The following is a 25,000-nucleotide window of genomic DNA, read 5'->3' as shown; positions in this document are numbered from 1 at the left end:
ATTTTGTCATTTCATTATTGCAGGACTATCTAAGAGACTCCTGTACGCATGTAAAGATTTGTAAATGCTATGGAAAATATCATCTTACAGTGAAAGGATCAATTAGGTTAATTTTAGTTGAATAATGAAACTAAAGATCCGTTTACACTTCACTTCACCAGTGGCTGCCACAATCACTATTCTTGGCGCGGTGATGGAAGGCTGAAATATTAATATTTGTATTCGTCTGTGGTAGAGAAGTCCCATTACCTTCAATAATGTGCGATTACCAACTCTTTATAAAGATCCATTTACATTCTCTTTTAAGAATTAGTCACATGTTACTTTCATCCTAAAGTGTAGAAAACCCGCTTCTCCTTCACTGATATACAATGATGAACACTACTGACATTTGTGACTCTTGCCAATACCTACTTTTACATTTTAAGCTTACTTTTACATTTTAAACAGAAAAGTCTCATTACCTTTTGATTCACCCTCTCTCCTCCTTGGTGGCGTGAAGGAAGTGTAGTGTTGGGCTGTGGGCTCTCATGGTCCGCTTTTCCCAGTGTTTGCCTCGCCTGCCGAGCTAATACTCCTGCAGCAGGCACGGGGAGCCCAGCGGGGTCTCTGATAATGCTCCATTCCTGACCAAATACGAGGCCGCGAAGCACTCAGTGGCCGCCTTCGTTCCGCCATCAGCGTGAAATATTTGACATCACGTATTTACTGACTGAAAGCTTCTATCCACGCCTTGATGGGGGAAGGTGAAGCGTATTGTTCCCGCGTGAAGGTGAACCAGCAGCGCACGTGATCCATCCTCATGATTAATTGAATTTCATCTTGATCTGCCGCTGGGGTATTGTGATCGATGCGCACACAAATTATACCCGCCGAAACAACTAGAAGCCTCCTGTTCTTCCCCTCTCTTTTTTCTTTTTTTTCTTTCTCTTTTTTTTATTAGTCTACATTACCAATCAATGCCTTTTGTCTCGGTTAATTGCATCATCTAACATGTCATGGTGAGGACTGATCCCCCGCGCTCCTCTGAAAAGTACTTATTACATTCCTGTCTTCATTCTCTTTCTCTCTCTCTCTCTCTCTCTCTCTCTCTCTCTCTCTCTCTCTCTCTCTCTCTCTCTCTCTCTCTCTTGTTACATTCGCCAATTTAAATTCATTCATTCATTTATTTACTAAGCTACCTATTTATTTATTTGATCGTGTAAAGAGAGAGAGAGAGAGAGAGAGAGAGAGAGAGAGAGAGAGAGAGAGAGAGAGAGAGAGAGAGAGAGAGAGAGAGAGAGAGAGAGAGAGAAATATACTGTACATGCGCGCGCGAGTGTGTATGTGTGTGTGTGTGTGTGTGTGTGTGTGTGTGTGTGTGTGTGTGTGTGTGTGTGTGTGGATAGATAGAAGAGTGGTGTCTGTATTTGTACGTATGTGTATGTTCTCGCGATCAGCCAGGTACTGTACACGAGCCGCACGTCACGTCAGGCGGTCAGTTTCATCTCTCTAGCACAGAACCAGAGCGGCGATGGGACCCTTGGAGCAGGTAGGGAGGCGGGCCAGCAACATCGTGGGGTCGGGGGATTGTGTCTGAATAAGGGCGAGTCACTTTTAGAATCCTTACCGTCAGATGATCACCTTTAGTCTCTTGTATAGGGGAAGGAAGGAAGAAGAGGAGGAGGAGGAGGAGGAGGAGGAGGAGGAGGAGGAGCAGCCTTTGTTTGACAGTGGGGGAAAATGTATGTGAGGATTTGAATTGTGTTGTCATTAACTTGAGACTTGATCTTGATAAGTGAGATGAAAAAATAATCGTTCAATAGATATGTTAGCTTCTCTCTCTCTCTCTCTCTCTCTCTCTCTCTCTCTCTCTTTCTCTTTTTTTTTTATTTAAACAGTAGAAATAATACACAATGCCAAAGCCCTAGTCATTACGAGCGTAGGGCTATCTATGGCTATGTCTACAAAAAATAATGGTATAATGATGTTTACAGTGTAATGTGGTACGGACAATGAATATGTCCTTGATATATCTTCTCTCTCTCTCTCTCTCTCTCTCTCTCTCTCTCTCTATTTTTTCACCTTATGGAGCGTGACGTCGAATCAACAGACATGTAGCAATGAATAATTCTGCAGAGTAAGGAAAAGGTGAAAGGTGAACACGATTGTCATCCACGCAGACTGACAGGAAAAGAAAAACAAAATAAAAAAAAAAAGGCAGTTCGCTAAGGTTTCCGCATAATGAGAAATAAAAATAAAAGATACGGCTATTATTAAACGACATGGCATTGACTTGTCGTATGAAGATGTGTTAGAGTAATAAACATATTTTTTTCTTTCTATGATACTGAGTGAAGTAGATTTAGAAGTTAAGAATGTTTGGGTGGGTCTCTCTCTCTCTCTCTCTCTCTCTCTCTCTCTCTCTCTCTCTCTCTCTCTCTCTCTCTCTCTCTCTCTCTCTCTCTCATAAGACGTGTAGGCAGCAGACACCTGGCATCGATATTTCTGATCTATAAAGTTAGTGGACAGGGAGTAGCCTTGAAAAATATAAGAAGGCGAGTCTCGTTAGATTACTGGTATAGATAACTTGCCCAGTGTCCTGCCACTCTTGCTTAATCTGATGCAATTCAGTCACACATCAGAAGAACAAAACCACAATAAAACAAATATGGAATAATGCACGAAATGGAAGAAAAAAAAAACCTTTGTTGAATAAAGTGTTCATGATAGACTCCTGAATTGCACTGGAGAAGAAATTGAATACCTTTAGTAATGGTATGAACAAATCTTGAGAGTATGTGGGAAGTTGTTGTGAAAAGCTATAGAGATATAAACACCATCAACAATAAGAAGGAAATAACCCGGGAAGGATTGCAAGGGATTGTTACAGTAAAAAAAAAAAAAAAATATATATATATATATATAATAATAATAATAAAAATAAAGAAGTGATGAAAACAAAGAGATTAGACACGAGCCGGAAGTAGCCAGAATCAAAGCTCAGGAAGAGGAAACAAGATCAAGATCATGGTCATCACAGACACTTAAGAGGCGCTACCACAAGACAAACATGCACAAACTGAAGTGATAGGAAATATACACTACGTTACGAAGAAGTGTGAAAAGAATATAACGAGAATAGCATTAGTAACTGTATGGTGATGAAATGGAGGAAATATGAATAGAACAGGATGGCGTGACAATGAAGGAAGTGGCGAAAGATGTACTACAGCAGCTGGGTGAAGGCAGGCAGCGGGGAGCACCAGTCAAGCCTCTCAGGTGACCAATGAGTGTTAAACTTTCACACGGTTTATCGGTTGAAATTCATGTCCACAATTTTTTTTTCAATGGTAAGAGTATTTGTTCGTGTCAGTTATAGTGGTAGACTTGAGGGAATTCAGTGCGTAATGTCTGTTCCGTGTGATCTGCAGAGGTTTTTCTTTTACTAGGCATTAACACAGCTCATCTCAGGGCTAAATAAGCTAGTCGAGCACAGTGACATGCAGCTTTTTTATTTTTTTTTTTTAAGTTTCTGGAATATCCGTTAAGGGAGAAATAGAAATAAAACTCTGCTCAAACGTTTTACTGGAAAGAAGAGATAATAGGAATAAGAGAAATGACAGAGAGAAGCTGGTTTATTTCTCTGAAGTGTCTTAGTACTCTTGACATGACAAACTACTGTTCTCGTCCATTCTGTTACTAACACATATACCGGCATTCTATTACTGATATTTGTGCGCGACTCATTTAGGAGTGGAGGAGTTTGAGTGCATATGTTAGGTAGACATTCACGATGGCATGGGGGAAAAATCATGACAATTTCAAGGAGTATCTGAAATTATGACATTGCAGGTATAAAGTTACATAAGAGAATTAAAAAGTTCTTTGTTCAGATATATGTCGTTTGCTCTCTCTCTCTCTCTCTCTCTCTCTCTCTCTCTCTCTCTCTCTCTCTCTCCACATGGCTCGTCACGCGTGTAGATTACTTCCAAGAGTTTGGCGGCAGTACGCGTTAGTAGCGTCACAGACCTTTCGACACTGGTAACCAAGGTAAACTCAATCACATGATCGCAATTACTCGTATAGAGGCACTTCAAGCCCTGTATATGAAAGTGAAGAAACTCAGGAACTTACGAAAATAACAAATAAAGACAATAGAGCAAAAACAGCGAAGAAAAGCTTATAAAGGAGAAGTAAAGTGGAAGAATACGTGAATGAATTTACAGAAGACTAATGAAGAAATCTTATATTACAGGCAAGAAGGCTATGAAATGGAACGCTTCTACACAAACAAACATTATGGGGTCACTGTCCTTTTCCAAGAGGAAGGAAAAATACAATCAGTGCAATGAATAAGTCCTAAGATATGAATCCGAGGCGTGGAGCTGTAAAGTCGTAAAACGCAAACTCAGCAGCAGTTATGGGAATGCAAGAAGTAATACTCGACATAACTCTATGAGGCGAGACAAGGATATAATGGATGGGATGGCACATTGAGAGGCAGAGAAGATTATTCGTAACACTGCTAATAGATGGACAGTTCTAGGCTGGAAGAGATAGACGAGAGATGGCAAACAGGCAGATAGGATAGAGACAAAGTGATCGATCGTTACATAGATAGATTGATAAATAGATAGATAGACAAATAGAAAAATAGATAGACAGATAGAGAGAGATAAATATACCGATATAAGCTGTGAAACTAGTTAGTACATTAGCATTACCACCGTGTAATAAAGGAATAACATAGAAAGTGAAGTGGTTCCGATGAAAAAACAAACAAACAAACGCTAAAATGGAAATGAAATAATAAAAAAAATGTTTAAAGTAAGTTTGATTTTACTTGGAGATTATGTAAAGAAATTAATTTTGCAAATAAAAGAAATAAAAAGAAAACTACAATGGCGATAGTGAGAGGAGAGAGAGGCGGGAAGCGTGTGGAAGGCTTCTGAAGTAGAAAATATTGCTGGAGAATTCTATATTGTGTAAGATATAAAAGCAGTTTAACGAATAGAGAGCAGAATAACATGACTGAAGTGGCCGCGATAAAGTGTTTTCAAAAGGAGATCATTAATGAATACGAGATGGAACATAAACGAAAAACCCAATAGTCTGTGTAGAGGAAGAGGCAACAGCTTCCATACATACAGCTTATGGGGCTGAAATGTCGAAGCTTTCTATGTTGCGTGAGTTGCGACGAAACCTTTTTGTTTTGTTTCTCTCCACACCTGCATCCCCACACGGCGCGTCGCTTCTCTGTATATATTAGTGAGGAACCACGAAGGAATAAGTCAAGGAGGAATACATTTTCAAGTTGAACTCTGTTGTTGACGGCATTCTAGGAGTGACTGTGAGGGAGTTTTGGCGTACTGCTTGCCATTTTGTATTGAAGCTTCCATGATGTTGTTTCTCGATTTCTATCCTGCTCTGTTCATTAAGTTCTTCCACTGACCTTCTCTTCTCTTCCACATTTCATACACTATTTCTTTGTTATCTTGTATAGAGCATACAGTTTCATATTCAAATTTATTTATTTATTTATTCATTTATTTATTGTTTTAGCTCCTGGCTAGCCTTGCGGTGCCCTGTTATCCTGTGGTATCACCCGTAAAGAGGACCAGTTTGTCACGTGCTGGGTGCCATTGAGTAGTGTATCCTAACAAACATAAAACAAGGCAAAGAGCACCAGTGTCCTCAATGAACAGTGTAATTCTTGAGGGAAGGTCAAGGATTTTCAGAGAATCTCTTATAGTTTTTTTTCCCGACGCACTGACTCACACCTGTCGAGATTCATGCAGTGTCCAGGAGTCCACCAGTGTTTCTGTTGCGCTCGTTATTTATTTTTACTGAAGCACGTTTCTTCTTTCTCGTATTGAAATTTTCGCGAACAACACATTGACATTTTCAGGATGCGTAGTACAAAAATACAGCAATTTGTCGACATGAGTGGCAGCGCTGTGTGCCGGGCTGGGGATGCTGCACAAAATTGTACAAGTGGATCTTTACATGAACAACTTTTTTCACAAAATTAAACTTTATATTCACATTGTACAAATTCTTGCGATGCTTCCTTGAGGCGAGTCGCCACATTCCCGAGAAAGTTGTGGTTTAGCGAAAAAGACACTCGACCCCAGCCAATTATGCTGACACGCGGCGGACGCTTAGCTTTTAATTGCCTCGGTGGTGTTTTCCCGATTCGAGGCGGTGTTGTTTCTTGGCGCCGCGCAGCACCTGGATACGTGTTGATTCAGACCTGAAAAGTAGAGCCAACACAGGAGGCGGCGCTACGCGAGATGTCTTGTTGTTCTTTATACCGCTGGGAAAAATATTCTCTTCCGTGGGATGAGTTTTGCTGCAGCTAACGAATTAGACTAAGGAGATGTAGGAAGCGTGCGCTGAAAACATTACTGTGTTTGAAAAATTAATTCTGAGGTAAAAGGAAAGAGAAAAACAGATGCCACGCGATGCTGTGTTTTGCTGTCTTAAACAATGGATACTTAATTATCGTAAAGGGAGAAAGCCACGCAGCTTACTCTAGTGACTCGCGTGAGGGAGGTTCACCAAGAAGACATCACCACAGCACAGCACAGCACAGCACAGCACAGCGCTGGTGAATGTTTACCCAGAATGGTGCGTCATACACTGTATTCCTCAATCTCTCATTATTCAACCTTATTATTCAGTGGTGAGCCTGCTGCTACAACCTCTTCCTCTGTTTGCATCTGTATGTCTGTCTGTCCGTCTGTCTTGCTTCTTTCTTTGTCTGTTTGTCTATCTTGGTTATCAATGTGTTGTATCTCTCATTCTGTCTGTCTGTAAATATGTAAATATGTATGTTTCTGTATCTGTATTTTTGCCTACCAGTTTCTCTCTCTCTCTCTCTCTCTCTCTCTCTCTCTCTCGGTTTATGTGATGCAAAAGAACAATATATCCGTTATACCACCTTTCCAGGCACAGTAAGGCCAGATGACATGCCTTCACTCCTTTATTGACAAATTGTAACTGTGTTTGGCCACCAAGTTGGTAAGGAAAGCAACACAGAGGGAGAGCTGTACTGGACATTTGGTAACACAGTGTTCAGGTGATGGGCAATGTCTCAAAACACGGGTCGAGCAGTGTTGTCAGTGTATTGTTAATGTCACATTGCCGCCGCTGCCATTTAGGTGTAGTTTGACTTTTATTTGTATATATTTTTTTTTCCCTGTAAGAATTCGATGAAATGCATTGTGCTCTTGTTTCTCGCTTCTATTTCTGCACATGTCTTGTCTATGTATAATTCTGTCACTATCTTTTTTTTTTTTTGTATTGTTTTCTCTTGCTTTTTGTTTCCGAGGCTTTTTTTTCTCTACCTGCCGCTGTTCACCTTTTATAAAACCTGAACCCGTGCAGTAGTCGAAGCTTTAACGTTTTTTTGCTAATCTTTTTTGCTAATCTTTTTTGCTAATCTTTTTTGCTAATCTTTTTTGCTAATCTTTTTTACTGATGTTTCTCAGCCAAGTCGACGGAAAGGTGTTATTGTTATGGGTTAATCCATCATGTGTTGCAAATCATTCACTTCTATCAAAGTTGATCTGTTTATTCTCTCTCTCTCTCTCTCTCTCTCTCTCTCTCTCTCTCTCTCTCGTTAGTCAGGTGTTAGGTTTTTTGCCTCCCTCATTCTTTATGAAAATTGTACCCTGATGATGATGACGATGATAATGATGATAACTATTGGAACTTTGGGAATCGAAACTGTTGATATGATACAAAAAAAAAAAAAAAAACCCCACTGAAATATGAAATCAAACCATGAATATGATAGAAGAATGTACATAAGGAAACTTAAGCCTTTAGTCAATTAACAAAGGGAAGAAAAATACACAGTGTGACTTTCTTTCGAACCAATAATGCGATGAAGGAAAAGAGATGAATGACGAGGACAAACACAGACCATTAACAAATACGATGAAGAATCAGACTAAAAGTTGAATGCAAATAACAAACTAATATGAAAAGTGTATACATCTCAAAATTCATCTCGTAACGCCCCTGAATTCACCTTTTTTGTCTTTCTGTTAACCTTCACTTTACAATTAAAGTAGAGCGGCAGACGAGGGCGGGCGCGAGGGCGGGGAGTTACCTGCAGGAGGGCGGGCCGAAGGGAGACCAAGGGATGAGGAAGGAAGCAAGTAGGGTAGGTAATGGGTGTTATGAAGGGTGGCCGAAGGAAAGTTAGCCACGCATTGAACTGTAGTGGGGAGGGTGTGAGAGGAAAATTAACCGGACTTGCCAAACTATCTGAATTAGAATCTTTTGTATAGTATCTAGATAGCTTTTATGCATTTGAAATAGTTAGATAGTGTGTGTGTGTGTGGGGGGGGGTGGGGGAGAAGTGAGGGGGTGGTGGATGTGGAGGGGAAAGAGAGTGGGAGGAAAGGTTTCGCAGTGTGGGTGGGGTGAAGGGAGTGGCGGAGTGGGAGGTTCCAGCTCGCGAAATTGTGAATGTCGGAAGATGTTTATGCAAATACCAGCCAACCTCTCGGGGATTCATCTCCAGAGATTACGAGAGGGAAGTTTGCGACCGAGGCATTGTGTTGCGCCGCTGTTGTAATGTATACATTAGACTTCTGCTGCAATTTTATGTCTTTTGCTCATTTTTTGTTGTTGTTATTCTCTTCATGCAACAGGAACAGTGATAACAGGAATTAAACGACGAAGCAACAAGGAGTGAGAAATGATGCAAATTAAGATGATGATAGTAATAATAATGCTGATAATGATGAAAAATGGTAATGATGACAATAACAACTTACAACAATAATAATAACAATAACATAATTCAACATTTTCCGAGCCAGGTGAGCAGTGTGACGTGGTGCAAGGCAGGAGGGACGAGCCACGACAAGCAAGAGGATGTGACAAACCATCCGGCCCGTGCTGGTGACACATATAGTACCTTTACATACAACCTAGAGTGTTTACCGTTGCCTGTACAGCAATAGCCCGTGATGTAGAGGTGCGAGCTTACCGTACGTAATACTGAATGCCAATGAAGTGACACTCTCTGGCACTACGGGACATGAAGCTGTGCACGTGGAGAAGCAAAGTGCGCATTGTAGTCAGTCTAGAGCGCTACGTGAGAGAAATTGCGCCTACAGCTTTTTTTTACTGACAAAACGATACACGACAGGCGAGGTGAGGCCTGTAACGGGAGTCTGAGTTGATGTGTCACCTCCGCCTCGCCGACTGACCGCTGCCCGAGTCTGTCTTGGGCGTAGACCGTGTGCAGCTCCCCGACCTCAGGGCTATCCTGTGTGTGGGAAGACTGGTTAGTGGGTCGCTGCAGTCAGGAGCAGAGGCCATAGACAGCACTGGTGAGAGAGAGAGAGAGAGAGAGAGAGAGAGAGAGAGAGAGAGAGAGAGAGAGAGAGAGAGAGAGAGAGAGAGAGAGAGAGAGAGAGAGAGAGAGAGAGAGAGAGAGAGAGAGAGAGAATATAAGAAAATTACCGGTTATCTGCGTGTTTACGATCTGCGTGCTTGTAATTATGTAGGCTGCAATCTGTGTTTTATAGCCACGGGTTGCCTAAGTCATGGCACGCACCTCCATAAAAATAAGGGAGATGTCCTTTCCATTCCCCCCCCTCCCTCCTTCCCTCAGCGCACCGCCTGCCACCCACCGCCACCAGGTTCATCTGCCTCTCTACACTTCCACGAGGACGAGCGATGCTTTAAAGCGTACCTAACACCTCACTAAAAAAAATCTGGGAAGAGACGGCCTGGCTTATTTCCTGTTCCGGCGTCACTGAGAGTAATGCATCTCGCTCAGAGCCATGGGAGTGAAGACCTGATCACTTCAAGCTGCCGCGTCTATGTGGAAAACAACGCGTGGGCAAAGGTGAGGGAGTTATATTGTACGACATTAAGTTCCGACGGAATTGTGTAAGTATGCTGATCTTAAACACTATGATATGCTAAAAAAAAAATTACTGAAATACACACTCTACCTTTGTTTCGAGCCAGTAATGTGATTTTTTCTGGCTGGTTCTCTTAATCAGGAAAACACGTCCGGAAAAGAAGAGAGGATGTGCCAATTGTTATAGAAATTCTAATTTTGTTCATAAATACCATGGTGAATTCAATAGTGAAGAAAATATAACTCTGATCTATCTCTTGACTCATAAAGAAAATGAAGTGTGTGAAGAGCGAAAAGTTATGAACACGCGTAGGTTCTAAGTACTTGAAACAATTTTATGATTTCCTTGCTAGATATAACGGAATGAAGAAATGCCAAGAAGTTAAATTTTTAGTAACTATGTGTACCTGAGAAAACGTATGTGAAAAGGTAGAGAGGAAGTTATGTACCTGCGCTAATTAATGAAACAACTGTATGACATCCTTGGTAAATACCATAATGAAAGACTATGAAAAGTTATCACGTAAAGGTGTCACGTGTGGCTGAGAAACAAGTGTGAAAAGGAAGAGAAGAAATGATATGCCATAGCTTGATACTGAAACCATTGCGTGATTTCCGTGTTGAATACAATTATGAAAGAGTTTATCAAATTATTACGGATCCCTGTCACGTGGAGAAAAAGAAAAAAAAAAAAGAAAAAGAAAAATCCACATATGAATAAAGGGAAATGAGAGAATTATACAACTTTCTTACTAAATACCACATAAAAAAATGAGAAATGATCACGAGTAGATTTCAGGCGTGGCTTTGAAAATAGAGTAAATAGATAAATAAACGTGTAAAGTGGCAGGGAGTCATGTAGGGTGGGCAGTAACGGAAGAACGGCGCAGGCAAGGCAGGTATTAGCGTGACATGGCAGGCGTTAATGTGCACAATATGTCCCTGCTGTATACACCGAGCAGCTCATTAGTTCCTGTATACGTGGACACCAATAAAAAAAAAAAACTACAATATTGCATTACTCGCTTTTCGTTTTGCATGCACATATACGTATTCTCTCTCTCTCTCTCTCTCTCTCTCTCTCTCTCTCTCTCTCTCTCTCTCTCTCTCTCTCTCTCTCTCTCTCTCTCTCTGTATTTGTCTTATGTACGCATATATAAATGTACAAATAAGTTGGTGTATATTCACTAAGTAAGTTTGTAAGTATGTGTGTATGTGTGTATGCACAAGGATTAAATGACCTTCCGCTGCCCTGAATTGACGGGGTGTTTCTTCTAGACAGGCTCTTGAGGTCCTGAAATGCCAGACTGCTTCTTTGGCACAGGCTTTCTAGATACTGAATGGACGGGAGGGAGAGAGGGAGGAAGGGGCGGTGTTTCGTGGGGGTAAACTTTTTTGGGGGGCACAGAATTAACGAGATGCTCTGGAAAAACGATCCTGTAGCGCCACTAACTGTTACTCCATTAATGATGATTGACACGGGCACTTATGCAATCCCTTAGGTTCCTGCCCTCATTTTTTTTTTTTTAAACCAGAATTCACTTTATTCCCCATTTATGCTCTCCTCTCCTCCTTTATATACTTTTCCCCTCTCCTTCATCTCCTCCTCCATCTCCTCCTCTGTTCTCTCTTTTCTGTTATCCATCAAGACTGTCCTAATAATCCTGAAGACAATGGAAGTGAGAGAAAGACACAGGAGACATTTCTTTCAGTGAGGGCGAGTGAGGAACAAGACAGTGTTCTCAAAATTGGTGTTAGGTATATAAAATGAAGTTCTTGCCATTATTGTTGCCTAACTAGCCACACTGTTGTTAATAAAGCGTTTGTGTGAATATATCAAATTAGTGTGTCAATATTGTGTGTGTGTGTGTGTGTGTGTGTGTGTGTGTGTGTGTGAGTGTGTGTGTGTGTGTGCTTCAATTCTAGTTTCAATCATGCTTGATAAAATCGTTGTTTCATTTATTGTTCAGGAAGCAATTAATTCACGATATACATATTCGTACTGTTTCCACGTCATGCTCTGGGTCAATACTGTCAAAACAGGCGCACGTAAAGCAAGTCGCGGCACGTTATGCTCCTCATGTTTATTTCACAGCTTTGTTCAGCGCAACGAATTCACCCGTTTTATTTCTAGCGTTGTTATGATCATTATTATCATTGCTACACGTGTTTCCTGTTATTAGTGGTGGTGGTGGTGGTGGTGGTGCATTGTTATTATTATTATTATTATTATTATTATTATTATTATTATTATTATTATTATTATTATTATTATTATTATTATTATTATTATTATTATTATTATTATTATTATTATTATTATTATTATTATTATTGTTGTTGTTGTTGTTGTTATTATTATCATAAATATCATCATTGTTATTGCTATTACTACTTCTATTAATACTGCTGCTACTATTCCTATATTATTGCTGTTGAATCTGCTACTATTACCACCACCACCACAACTACTATTACTACTACTACTACTACTACTACTACTACTACTACTACTACTATTGTTGTTGTTGCGGTTATACTACTGCTGCCGCTACTCTCATCATAATGCCTACTAAAAGTTTATCATGTTCATAATTTGTGTTGTTGTTGTTGTTGTTGTTGTTATCACCAGCATTATCATTTCTTCTGTTCTCACTGTCATTGTGTTGTTGTTGTTGTTGGTGGTGGTGTTGATGGTGGTGGTGGTGGTGGTGGTGATGATGGTGGTGGTGGTTCTTGTCTGCGACCGTGAGTTACGCCTCCGTCCCTCGTCTATCCCTTCCGTAGTGCAGCAATTAATTTCCTCCCGCCGCTGTCTTCTCGGCGCGCACGTACGTAATTCCGTATTGCTGCATGTTGTATAGGCTTTGCTTCATTATATCGTTGTGTTTCCCCGTGGTATGTTGTAGATAATTAGGGCACGTTTTCTATTCATCCTCATAATGTGAACCAAACTCATTTTCAGGAGATGCATTGTTGTGTTTGCCATGATTTATTTATTCATACCCAAAACAATGAATTAATCCTACTGAATATTTAATTACTTTGCCAACACGATTTTGAGACTCGTGAACTCATATTTTCATTACGTTGCTGTCGATGTGTAGTACTTCATGTCGTGTTTTTTGGGACGTGAAAACCACAAAATGCAAGGACTGTGCCTGTAGTAAATCCGTTGCTATGAACCACGGACTGTATTTTAGAACCTTGCGGCGTCTTAGCTATACTACTTTCAACCTGATCCAGTGGAAGGCAGAAGAGTTTCAAAGCCTTTATTTCATGATTGTACTGATATTTTGACGAGTATTTTACAACAGGAAGAAAATAAGATAAAACAAAAGCTCATGAGAATTTAATCGTCTATGAGGCTTTTTAACCCTTTCAGTACCATGACGCGTTTTCATATTCATTCCGCTTACTAGTTAGTGATTTTATACAGCTTCAGAAACCTATGGGGGGGAGGGATTAAAATAGTGAAGATTTTGGCTATTAATCTTCTGACTTCCGTAAACCCTTCGTAATGTAAATAAAATCGTCTAATCATACCCAAACTCATGGTAGAAATGCGTCCCAGTACTGAAGGAGTTAAGATTAGATCATGTGAGAGTACAAACTGCTTCGAAACACAGGCGTGGTGGTGCAGACAGCTCACAGCCATGCTCCCCTCATCGGTAAAGCTCCCACAACAGCCTGGAACCTCTACTCTATATGCAATGGCCTCACTCTCGGCAATCCCTGTGGACATGACTTACGGTTAATCATTCGGACGCTGCGCCATAAACACTTCCACGCTGAATACAGGATGCACAGTCTGACTTAGGTTTGTTTTCTGAATTGTATTGTTTTGAAGTTTCATCAACACCGTTTTTCAACAACCACATAATTAAAACATGCTTTTTGAGATTGATGGCACAGTATCATCGTAAAAATATCATACCACCATTAAAAATTCACTAAAATATGTTAAAAGTCAAAAAAAGACATCGTGTTGTTTGGGATTACTGGCCCAAGGCCTTGCATCTTCACCTCAACTTAGGGATCCTAAGACCGGCACAGCGTGGAAAGCCGGTGCACTGGTGGCAAGAGAAACGATACATGAAAGGTACAACGCACGCAACACTCAAGCAGCGACAACTTGTCACGTGCTATTTGTTACAGCTGGTCAATTCTAAATTCATGGATTGCGTAAGACAAGGCGAATCGTCAAGACTACGGCCGCCGTATTGAAAGTTTCTCAGGGCTAGATATTTTTATAAAGATCAGACATAAATATTCTTGGAGAGCCAGGTGAACACATTAGGAACATTGCTTTACACGAATGTGTGTGTGTGTGTGTGTGTGTGTGTGTGTGTGTGTGTGTGTGTGTGTGTGTGTGTGTGTGTGTTTTATAAATAAATGATATATATATATATATATATATATATATATATATATATATATATATATATATATATATATATATATATATATATATATATATATATATATATATATATATATATATATATATATATATATATATATATATATATATATATATATATATATATATATATATATATATATATATATATATATATATATATTGAATGAATTTTATTGAGAAATTTTTTCAAGAAATTCCATATTCCCCACAAAATACTGTTTTCCCAATAGTTTAGTATTCAATATGCTCTGGATACCAAAGACAATATGTGTTTTACTCTATAAATCAAACCAGAAAAGAAAATGTATTAATGTTTACAAGTGAAAACAGTTACAATAATAAATGAACCGTGACGCTATTTGTTCTTTTCTTCCGATTTGTTCTTCCCAATTAAGTAAAATGTTTTTATTTCCAGTAAAAAGATGCAAAGAATCTTCGTTGTTTTATTCTACAAAGGAAGAGATTGAGACTAGGAAATCGCATCTTTTCAATTTGTTTTTTTAAAGGAAAATATGAAGTCATTAACACGTGCCCCGCGCTTGTCCTGCATCCGTCACACCGGCGGAGACAGGTGTGGCTGCGTTCCTACCTGCTGGCAGTGTTGGGAGGTGACTGAGGAAAATGAGGAAGTGTGCAAACTGGTAATGTTGAAATGATGATCTCTTTCGTCTCATTACTTCCTTGTCTTTCTCCTGGAGATTATTACTTCTTTACTAATGATGCAATTATTACATCATCATATACATTGGAGTAGTAGCACCGACAATTGTAGTAGTAGTAGTAGTAGTAGTAGTAGTAGTAGTAGTGGTAGTAGCAGTAGTAGTAGTAGTAGTTCTATAATACACTTGCACTATATCAAACATACTATCACCTTTATACATGTAATCTTTATCACCCACCCACAAAGAGGGCAAAGAATACATATTACGTGTCAGATCACAGTGCCAGTCAATAGTCATTATAACACAAAATATATAGAAATAAGTAAATAAATAAACTACAACAATAACAACAACAACAACAACAACAACAACAACAACAACAACAACAACAACAACTACTACTACTACTACTACTACTACTACTACTACTACTACTACTACTACTACAAGAACAACAACTCCTGCCACTCTTGTTAGTTACTATTCTAAAGCGAGAGTGATTTCGTATCCGCGGTGTATTGAAAAGTTCTCAGCAGTAGTAGTAGTAGTAGTAGTAGTAGTAGCAGTAGTTGTAAGTAATGCAGGCGGCAATAAAGGTGATGGTGGTGACAGTGGTGGTGGTGGTGGTGGTGGTGGCGGTGGTAGTTGTGAAGAAGGACACTGGTGGTGGTAGAGGAGTATTTTTTGGACCAAGAATCTCTGTAAATCCCAGTTCACGTTCAGGGTTTTTCCTCACTTAATGTAATTGAAGAAACGTGGGAAGGGAGAAGGAGGGAATCTGGGAAGGGAGGGAGGGAGGGAGGGAGAGGGAGAGGGAGAGAGGGAAGAGAGGACAGGAGAGAAGAGAGAAGCTTAGTTCACTGTGTTACCTGTAAAGTCCGCGGGAGGTGATTTCGCTTGGTATATACGAATCTCTCTCTCTCTCTCTCTCTCTCTCTCTCTCTCTCTCTCTCTCTCTCTCTCTCCGCAAACTAAGCACGAAGATGAAGTACTTTCGACAATTAAACAGCATAATGAGCTGGCTGAGTGACGCATCGCAAAAGTTGACGTGATGCATTGGCTGTGCGGCGGCTGCTACCCAAGTGTTGATGGCAGGTGTGTGTGTGTGTGTGTGTGTGTGTGTGTGTGTGTGTGTGTGTGTGTGTGTGTGTGTGTGTGTGTGTGTGTGTGTGTGTGTGTGTGTGGGTGGGGGGGGGTCTGCGCGTGTTTACCTACTTATCTGTCAATCATATTATGTTTTAGAGAGAGAGAGAGAGAGAGAGAGAGAGAGAGAGAGAGAGAGAAGAGAGAGAGAGAGAGAGAGAGAGAGAGAGAGAGAGAGAGAGAGAGAGAGAGAGAGAGAGAGAGAGAGAGAGAGAGAGAGAGAGAGAGAGAGAATGATGAATATATGAACACATGATTTCGAACAGAGGAAGGAGAAAATTCAAAGTCTGCATGTAGAAGAATGTATGTTTGGTGAGGCGGAAGGACGGGCTGATGCTAGGAGAAACATTAACACACACACACACACACACACACACACACACACACACACACACGACAAATCTCAACACACTGTCTGCTCGAAAACTGCCACAAAACTTGACCTTTCCCCAAGACCGGGCCTGAACCATCCCTCTCTCTCTCTCTCCTCCTTCCCTCCCCCTCCGTCCGTCTCTTCCCTCACTGTGACGGCCGCCTGTCCCTCAGCCTAAGTTTAATTTGCCGCCTGAGACAGGACGTTCACACCACCACTGCTGCCAATACGCTCGCCGGAGGAACGTCCACTACTAATAACGTAAAACTTTTCCTACACTTGACAAGCCCCATCACACGACCTTCTCCTTCTCCTCTCCCTCCTCCCCGTCCACTCCCTCTACACGAACAGACTTTTACAGGAGATGGAGAAGAAGAAAGTCGGATTCCAATGAACAGAAGGAAGAGAATGGGCGGGACAGACGGACGGACAGGGAGACAGATATATAAGGTTCGTTTTAACTGTATCCCGCTATCCAAGACAAGGTTCTCGTCACTGGGAAACTCTGGGCTGCTTGAAGGGGTAAAGTTAAACCGGATTTGTGCCGATATCCAGAACCGAACTTAAGGAGAGAATAGGAGGAAGGAAAGACGTGCTGGAGGAGTAGGAGTAGGAGTAGGAGTAGGAGTAGGAGTAGGAAAAGGAGGAGGAGTAGGAGTAGGAGGAGGACATGAAGCACGGAAGAAGGGTATAGACAGGAAATGAAAGCAATGGATGAGAGAGAGAGGAGGAAGTAAAAAAGAGAGAAAGAGAAGGAGGGGAAGCACTAAAGGTCAGAAAAGGAACGGAGAAGACGAGCAGGGGAGTGAGTAGGAGAGAGAGGGAGATGATGTGACGAAGAGAGAGAAGACTTTAGGAGGAATAATTCAGCTTTCTCCTGACGCCAGTGTGGGTGCTTCCTTCTGCATCACCCATGACTGACACCCCGCCCCTGACACTGCCCCGGCCACCCAAGGACTCACTTTTCACACCCTGTATACTTTTCACAACACTCATAAGAAGTGTTGAAGTGCTGCGAGAAGCCATCAGGACAACACGTGACACTCCCTGTATTAACCCTTTCACTGTGACACGAGGCAATTAACAACACCAGAGGCAATACCTTGGGGTCCGAGGGGTCTCCAAGCGCAAGGGTTCGAATCCTGTCCACGGTCCGAGTATAGGTTGGGCTTCCTCACTTCGGGCAACGTTTTCCTAGCGGGTGGGCTTTGAGATAGAAGGTACCCCAAACAGTATCCCCTTTAGCCCATAAATTGCCGTAAAAAGCCCACATGGTACAAATGAAAAGAAAAAAGTCTTTAACCTCTTCACCACTGGAACCCATTTTTTACCATGAGTTTTTAGTGTGATTAGACGATTTTATTGACATTAGGAAAAGTCTATGGAGGTCAGAAGATTAATGGCCACAGTCTTCGCTATTTCAGTCTCCACATGAGTTTCTGATGCTGTATAAAATCGCCAGATAATAAGCGGAATAAATATGAAAGCACGCCATGATACTGAAGGGGTTAATATAAGGATTTACTGAGGAAGTTAGTTATGATAAAGAATATGTTTTACTCTTTCTTTCTAGCGTAATGTTTAGATGTGGCTAGAGAACAAGTTAATTAGAAGTAGAAGCTGAACTCATTTAGTAGGGAGGTTTCAAAATATTTATCCCTTTCTTTTGGTTAACTCTCTTGGACTTATTTTGGGACTGGCATCTAAGTGGGCCTTTTTCTTTAATTGTTTGTATTACCCTTTGTCAGATTTTCCTTCATACAAAAAAAGAGGAATAGTAGAAACAATTAGAAGCACAAAAGTCAATGCGTGAAGTCTACAACATAAGCATATATAAGAAAGTTGGCTGTGATAAAGAATGGATTTTACAGTTCCTTTCCAGTTCAAAGTTTGGATGTAGCTATAGAGGAAATAAAGATGCTGCAAAGTGATTGGTAATTAAGGAAAGGTGTGCAGTACGTACCCTATCTGTGCCTGGCTGCTGTGGCCACACCTCGCAGCCCACACACCTGTTACCGTTAGATTTCATTCTCGCTCACTTTTCCCGGCCTGTACTCGCTAACTATCGCTAACTTGTCTAACTTAATTAACTAACCGTCGCTGCTAACTTCACTTGAAAGCTTGAAACTCTAAACCTGCACCACGATTCAGCACCACAACCACCACAACCACCACCACCATCACCACCACCAACAACAAAAACAACAATAACAACAACAGTAACCAGGATCACACAGGCACTCAACCCTCCTGTAGGCTGCAGAAATTGGCACTTTATCTCATGGCACCCTAGCCCTCCGATGTCTTCATTGGCACGCACACACTCCCCTTCTGGCCCTGCACTCCTCCTGGCACCTTAGTTAAACCATCCCGTTGGAAATTATCACGTGATCGCCTCATGCCTCCGTTCCTTCGTGCCTTCCCTCCTTCCCCTCTTCACCATTTCACGATTCGCTCTCTCCTGCAGCTTTATCGACCCTTCTTCCTTCCTGCCTTCATTCCTGCCCTTCTTTCTCTCATCTGCTTCTTCTTTTTTGTTTCTTCTCTTTGTTTCAGGTATTCTCATCCGTTCCTTCTTCTTTTTCTAATTTTTTTCCATTTTCTATTTGTACTATTTTTTTCTATTTTTTTTTCTTTTTTTTATATTTTAAGTTGTTGTTATCCTTTTTGTCGTGATTTTCTTTCTTTACTTCGTTTTTTCTTCTTGTTCTTGTTCTTCTTCATTTTCTTCTTGTTATTATTATTGTTTTGATGTTATTATTATTATTATTATTATTATTATTATTATCATTATTATTATTATTATTATCATCATTACTGTTATTATTAATGTTGTTGTTGTTTTTGTTGTATGTTGATGTTGTTGTTGTTGTTGTAGTTGTTATTATTTTCATTATTTTTTTGTTGGTATTATCTTTGAGTATCTTATTTATTAGCATTATCAATATCGATCATCATCATCATCATCATCATCATCATGGATAGTATTAGCAGTATTGTTAATCATTAGCTTTTGCTTTTCCTCATCCTTATCATCATTCTCATCTTTCTCCTCCTCCTCCTCCTCCTCCTCCTCCTCCTCCTCCTCCTCCTCCTCCTCCTCCTCCTCCTCCTCCTCCTCCTCCTCCTCCACCTCCTCCTCCTCCGCATTAGCCTCATTACATCATTAGCACTATCTTAAGCTTATTTCTGAGAGAGAGAGAGAGAGAGAGAGAGAGAGAGAGAGAGAGAGAGAGAGAGAGAGAGAGAGAGAGAGAGAGAGAGAGAGAGAGAGAGAGAGAGAGAGAGAGAGAGAGAGAGAGAGGAATCCTTCAATATTTGCATACAAAACAACTCAGATAAAGGTCTACAAGAACCTCAAAAATTCATTTCAATCTATATTAAAACACGTAATATTGAGGAACACACACACACACACACACACACACACACACACACACACACACACACACACACACACACACACACACACACACGTAAACCTAAATTAACACAACGGTGGTGAAGCAAAAAAGAAAGAAAGAAAGATTAAAATGAAAACACAAACAGACATGTTATATTTCATTCCCATCTCTCCCTCCTCCACCTCCTCCTCCTTCTCCTTCTCCTCCTCCTCCTCCTCCTCTTCTTCCTCCTCCTTCTCGTCCTCGTCCTCGTCCTTCTTTTTCTCTTCTTTTTCATCTTCTTCTTCTTCCTCCTCCTCCTTTTTTTTCTTTTTCCTCTGCTCTCGTCTGTTCTTTCTTGGTGTTTCTCTGATATTCTCCTCCTACTCCTCCTATACTCTTTGATATTCCTACTTCTCTTACTTCCCTTACACTCACTGACCGTCTTTACATACTCCTTCCTGTCCTTCTCTTCCTTGGTCTGTTCCTTCATCCTTCACACTGACGCGATGTACGGGGAAGAAAGAGAAGGAGAAGGAACAAGAAGAGATAAAGATGAATAACTAGACTTTTCCATCTCACTTTCTTCATTCTTACGTCTGTCTTCCCTACTCCTCTCTCTCTCTCTCTCTCTCTCTCTCTCTCTCTCTCTCTCTCTCTCCGCAGCACTTGCAGCAGCCGCCTTTGCATTACATGTATAATGGAGCCACACCCTAAATATGTCACAACTCACGCGCTATATATTGCAGACTGCCACGGGAGGCGAGCACGGCAGGAGGCAGCAGGCACGCAACATGATAGGGGGCACGGGATGAGCAGGGGAGGAATGGTGGGAACACAGAAGGATGGGAAGAGAGATAGGAGAAAGAGCAAGGCAGAACAAAGCATAGGAGAGAGAGAGAGAGAGAGAGAGAGAGAGAGAGAGAGAGAGAGAGAGAGAGAGAGAGAGAGAGAGAGAGAGAGAGAGAGAGAGAGAGAGAGAGAGAGAGAGAGAGAGAGAGATGCATAGTTGCATTCATGCATACATGTGGACATGCATAGAGAGAGGAAGCCACACAAAGACACACATACAGTCACACATACCAAACAATAGATTGCCAGACAGACAGACGAACATATGGACAGACAGAAAGAGGGAAAAAACAGTCCTAGGAATTCTTGAAAAAGACAAACAATAGAACTGAAAAAAAAACAGATAGAAAGATAAACAAACAGACAAATCGATAGGGAGATGGAAAGATAGACAAACATACGTACAGACAGACAGACGAAAACGTAGGTGTGTGCCAGTATGCATACAGACATTTATACATCCATCGATATATACATGAATGCAAAGAGACACACAGACAAACAGCTGGAGAGACTGACATACGCACATACAGACATAGGTTAGAGGGGAATGAATAATGTACGTATGAATGAAAGGATCGAGTTGAGAGAGAGAGAGAGAGAGAGAGAGAGAGAGAGAGAGAGAGAGAGAGAGAGAGAGAGAGAGAGAGAGAGAGAGAGAGAAGTGTTTGATTTTGATATTCTTTGATGTGTTCGTCGAGTGTGACAAGACAATACAAGGAGTTGGATATTTCTTCTCTCTCTCTCTCTCTCTCTCTCTCTCTCTCTCTCTCTGACCTATTGACTTAATCTAAAGTAACCCAATACTCTTGCAAACCTATCCTAACCCAATCTAATCTAACCTTACCTAACCCAACTTAACCTAACTTCTCACTCTAACCTTACCTTACCTGACCTTACCTTACCTTAACCTGACCTAACCTAACCTAACCCAGCAGTCTTACAGTAGGACGTAATATTAACCTGTCCTAACCTAACATAAACATAACACCTTAATCCTTACCTAACCTAACCTAACTCAACCTAACTTAGGAACACTTAACCTAACTTACCTTTTCCTTGATTTAAACTCAATAGTGTTCCAATTGAACGTAATATTAAGTTACCCTAATTTCACTCATTAATTAACTTTTTTTTTTTTCGCTCTCACATATTTCTCCATAATTCACTGTAATTTTCTTCCCGGATTGATGAAAGATGGTTTGCTCAAATTCTTATTGACAATTTATGTGATTTTTCTGTATAACTTATCCTAACTTAACCTAATCTAACAGCTAAATCCTTACTTTACATATGCTAATTTAACCTAACCCAGCGCAACTTAACCTGACTTAACCCAACTTATCTTTGACCTTATCTAAACTTACCCAACAGTCTTCCAGTAGGAGGTAATATTAATTTATCCCAATGTAACCTAACCTAACACCTGAATTCTATCCTTACCTAACCTAATTTAACCATACCTACCGCAGCTTAACCTAACCTAACCTAACCTGATCTAAGTTATCCCAACAATCTTGCACTAAAACGTAATACTAACTCATCCAAACGTAACCTAACATACCAGCTAGATCCTTTTTACCTAACCTAACTCAACCTAACCCAGCGCAACTAACCTAACTTAACCTAACTTATCTTTAACCTGGTCTAAACTAACCAAACAGTCTTTCAGTACGACGTAATGTTAATCTATTCTAACCTAACAGCTAAATCCTAAACTTACCTAACCTAACTCAATCTAACCTTGCGCAACTTAACCTAACTTGTCTTTAACCTGATCTAAACTTCCAGGAGAACGTAATATTAATTTATCCTAATGTAACCTAACCTAATAGCTAAATTCTAACCTTACCTAACCTAATTTAACCTAACCTTGGGCAACTTAACCTAACTTGTCTTTAACCTGGTCTAAACTAACCCAACAGTCTTCCAATAGGACGTAATATTAATTTATCCTAATGTAACCTTACCTAATAGATAAATTTTAACCTTATCTAACCTAATTTAACCTAACCTAGCGCTACTAAACCTAACTTAACCTAACTTGTCTTTAACCTGGTCTAAACTAACCCAACAGTCTTCCAGTATGATGTAATGTTAACTTATCCTAACCTAACAGTCAAATTCTAACCTTACCTAACCTAACTCAACCTAACCTAGCGTAACTTAACCTAGCATACCTTTAACCTGGTCTAAACTATCCAGACAGTCTTGTAGTAACCTCACCTAACCTAACCTAACATATAGTAACCTAACCTAAGGCAGTAGGTAAAGATACAGTACTTTCTGAAACTACGTGTATAGTTCCTTCTGAAGAGATTCTAGCACCAAACATTCCTCATCCTTTGTACTGCTTCTTAAAACTCCATCGTCTTATTCTTTGCTGGTAATACATAACTCCTTTTTTCACCTAATCTTTTCCTCTTCCTTTCTTTCTTATCCCAATGTAAAATAAAAGCTTTGTTTCTCTTTCAGTCCTACGCTTGCTTCCCATTTTCTTTTTCACTCTTGTTTTGTTTTGACTTAATTTTTTCTTTAACGTGGAAAGTATTCAGTCTTCTTGGCAGCTTTATATTGGTTCACATTTAGCTTTACGTGTGTTTTTTTTTTGTGATTTGTAATGTGTTTTATCTTTTCATTGTAAGATTTTTTTTGTTTTCAAGGTTTTGTGATGTTTTTTGTTAGGGTCGGGTTGTGTGTCCATTTTGTATCGATTTTAGTGTGTTTTGTTTTATGATTTTTGGTTTTGTTTCCATTTCATTTTTCTTCTGTCCTCATCTTATTATTTTTTTCTGTATTCTTTTATTAGCTATCAGTATATTTTCATTTTATTATTATTATTATTATTATCATCATTTTTGCTTTCATTTCCGTTGTGTCGTTTGTTGTTTGACGTCATCTGCATTTTTTTTTTTCATTTTGCTCCACCACGTCAAAGAACACTTTTAAATATTTTTCTATCTTATCAGACTTTCCTTTGATTTAGCGGCGTTTATGATGATTTCGACTTCACACATCATTATATGTTAAGGAAATCTTTTGAAGTATCTTTATGTTGCCTTACTTTTGCCGCTATTTCTACCTACTCTATTTCATATCATTAATTTTGACTTTTGATTTTACTTTCTGTTAGATGAATCTTTGAAAGTATAGACATTTTTCATAGACTGCTATTATTGTCTTTGGTTAAAATGTAGAGATCAGATTCCTGCATCTCTAAAGGCGGTAACGTTGGTTCCTATTTGTGGGAAGGATGAAGTGGATATAATTTTAACCAAAGACAATAATAAGAGTCTATGAAAAATATCTATACTTTCAAAGATTCACCTAACAGAAAGTAAAATCAAATATATTATTATTTGATTAAGCTCTGCGAATCCTCTCCTACAATGAATGCTAGCTAGTATTATATCTAGAAAACAGTCTTCGGTTTAGTAGATGATTGGAATAGAGGCAGGAACTAGTTTTTTTTTATATCTTCGAGTCAATAGAAACCCTTAGAAGATGAAACAAAACTGAATAGGGATGGTGGATGGATGTGGATGGCATTATGTTTTATGCAGGGACCGCCACGTTTAGTTCTAATAATTTCTTCCTTCATCTACCTCTTTTGTTATGTAAAAGTGTCTAGCTTCATTCGATTCTGACTTGTGATGGACTATTTCAATATGTCCCGAAAGGTCACCGGGATTCCATGGGTTAACTGTGTCTGGTTCGGTGTACAAAAGTTAGCATGGGGACAGAAATTTACTCACGATACTTTTCTAGAACCTTTGAAGACGAAATGTAAAGGGTGTGAAGGAATCCAATAAGTTAATAGCTACAAAAAGTAATGGTTGTAGTATTAGTAGTAGTGGTTTTGGCATTTTTAGAGAGCCATAACCAAGAGTGGACGATCCTCATAATCTCGAATCTGTGGGACTACGAACTAGGCAATCAGCACCACAGGAGAACAGTCGGCAATGCTTGTATGGACCTTGTGACTTGCATTTCGAAACGCTTTGCTCCTTCACCACGACTATTCTCAAAGGACGCAGAAATGATAAGCTGGCCTCCTAAGACTGTTTCTCCTACTAACAATGCAAAAATTCCGTAAACCTTTCACTAGAATCACAAAAACTCTCTTAAAAATCTGCGTCACTTCAATTAGAGTCCATTAAAAGTAGTCAAGATGCAGCCAGAAGTACTTTGAGATTACGCCCCAGACACTCACGTCCACTCTGATGCCGGTGAGGTTGAAAATCAGCTTGGGCTTGGGGTTCTTGGGATGTACTGGTAGAACTCATC

The 25,000-nt window shown here is 40.1% G+C and overlaps 1 protein-coding gene across 1 annotated transcript in view; it reads right to left on the bottom strand.

Moving 5' to 3' along the window:
• The window catches only part of LOC123516524, a 333,279-nt gene that overhangs the window by 30,975 nt on the left and 277,304 nt on the right, over positions 1-25,000 (bottom strand). Inside the window, 2 exon segments of the mRNA XM_045275948.1 lie at positions 24,927-24,982; positions 24,985-25,000. The exon segment at positions 24,985-25,000 is cut by the window's right edge and continues 128 nt beyond it. Coding sequence (XP_045131883.1) covers positions 24,927-24,982; positions 24,985-25,000 — 72 coding nt within the window.

The sequence above is a fragment of the Portunus trituberculatus genome, chromosome 41 (genome assembly GCF_017591435.1).
Source record: "Portunus trituberculatus isolate SZX2019 chromosome 41, ASM1759143v1, whole genome shotgun sequence".
NCBI classification, from domain to species: domain Eukaryota; kingdom Metazoa; phylum Arthropoda; class Malacostraca; order Decapoda; family Portunidae; genus Portunus; species Portunus trituberculatus.
The sequence above is the reverse complement of the archived record's forward strand: the minus strand, read 5'-3'. Positions and strand labels throughout refer to the sequence as shown.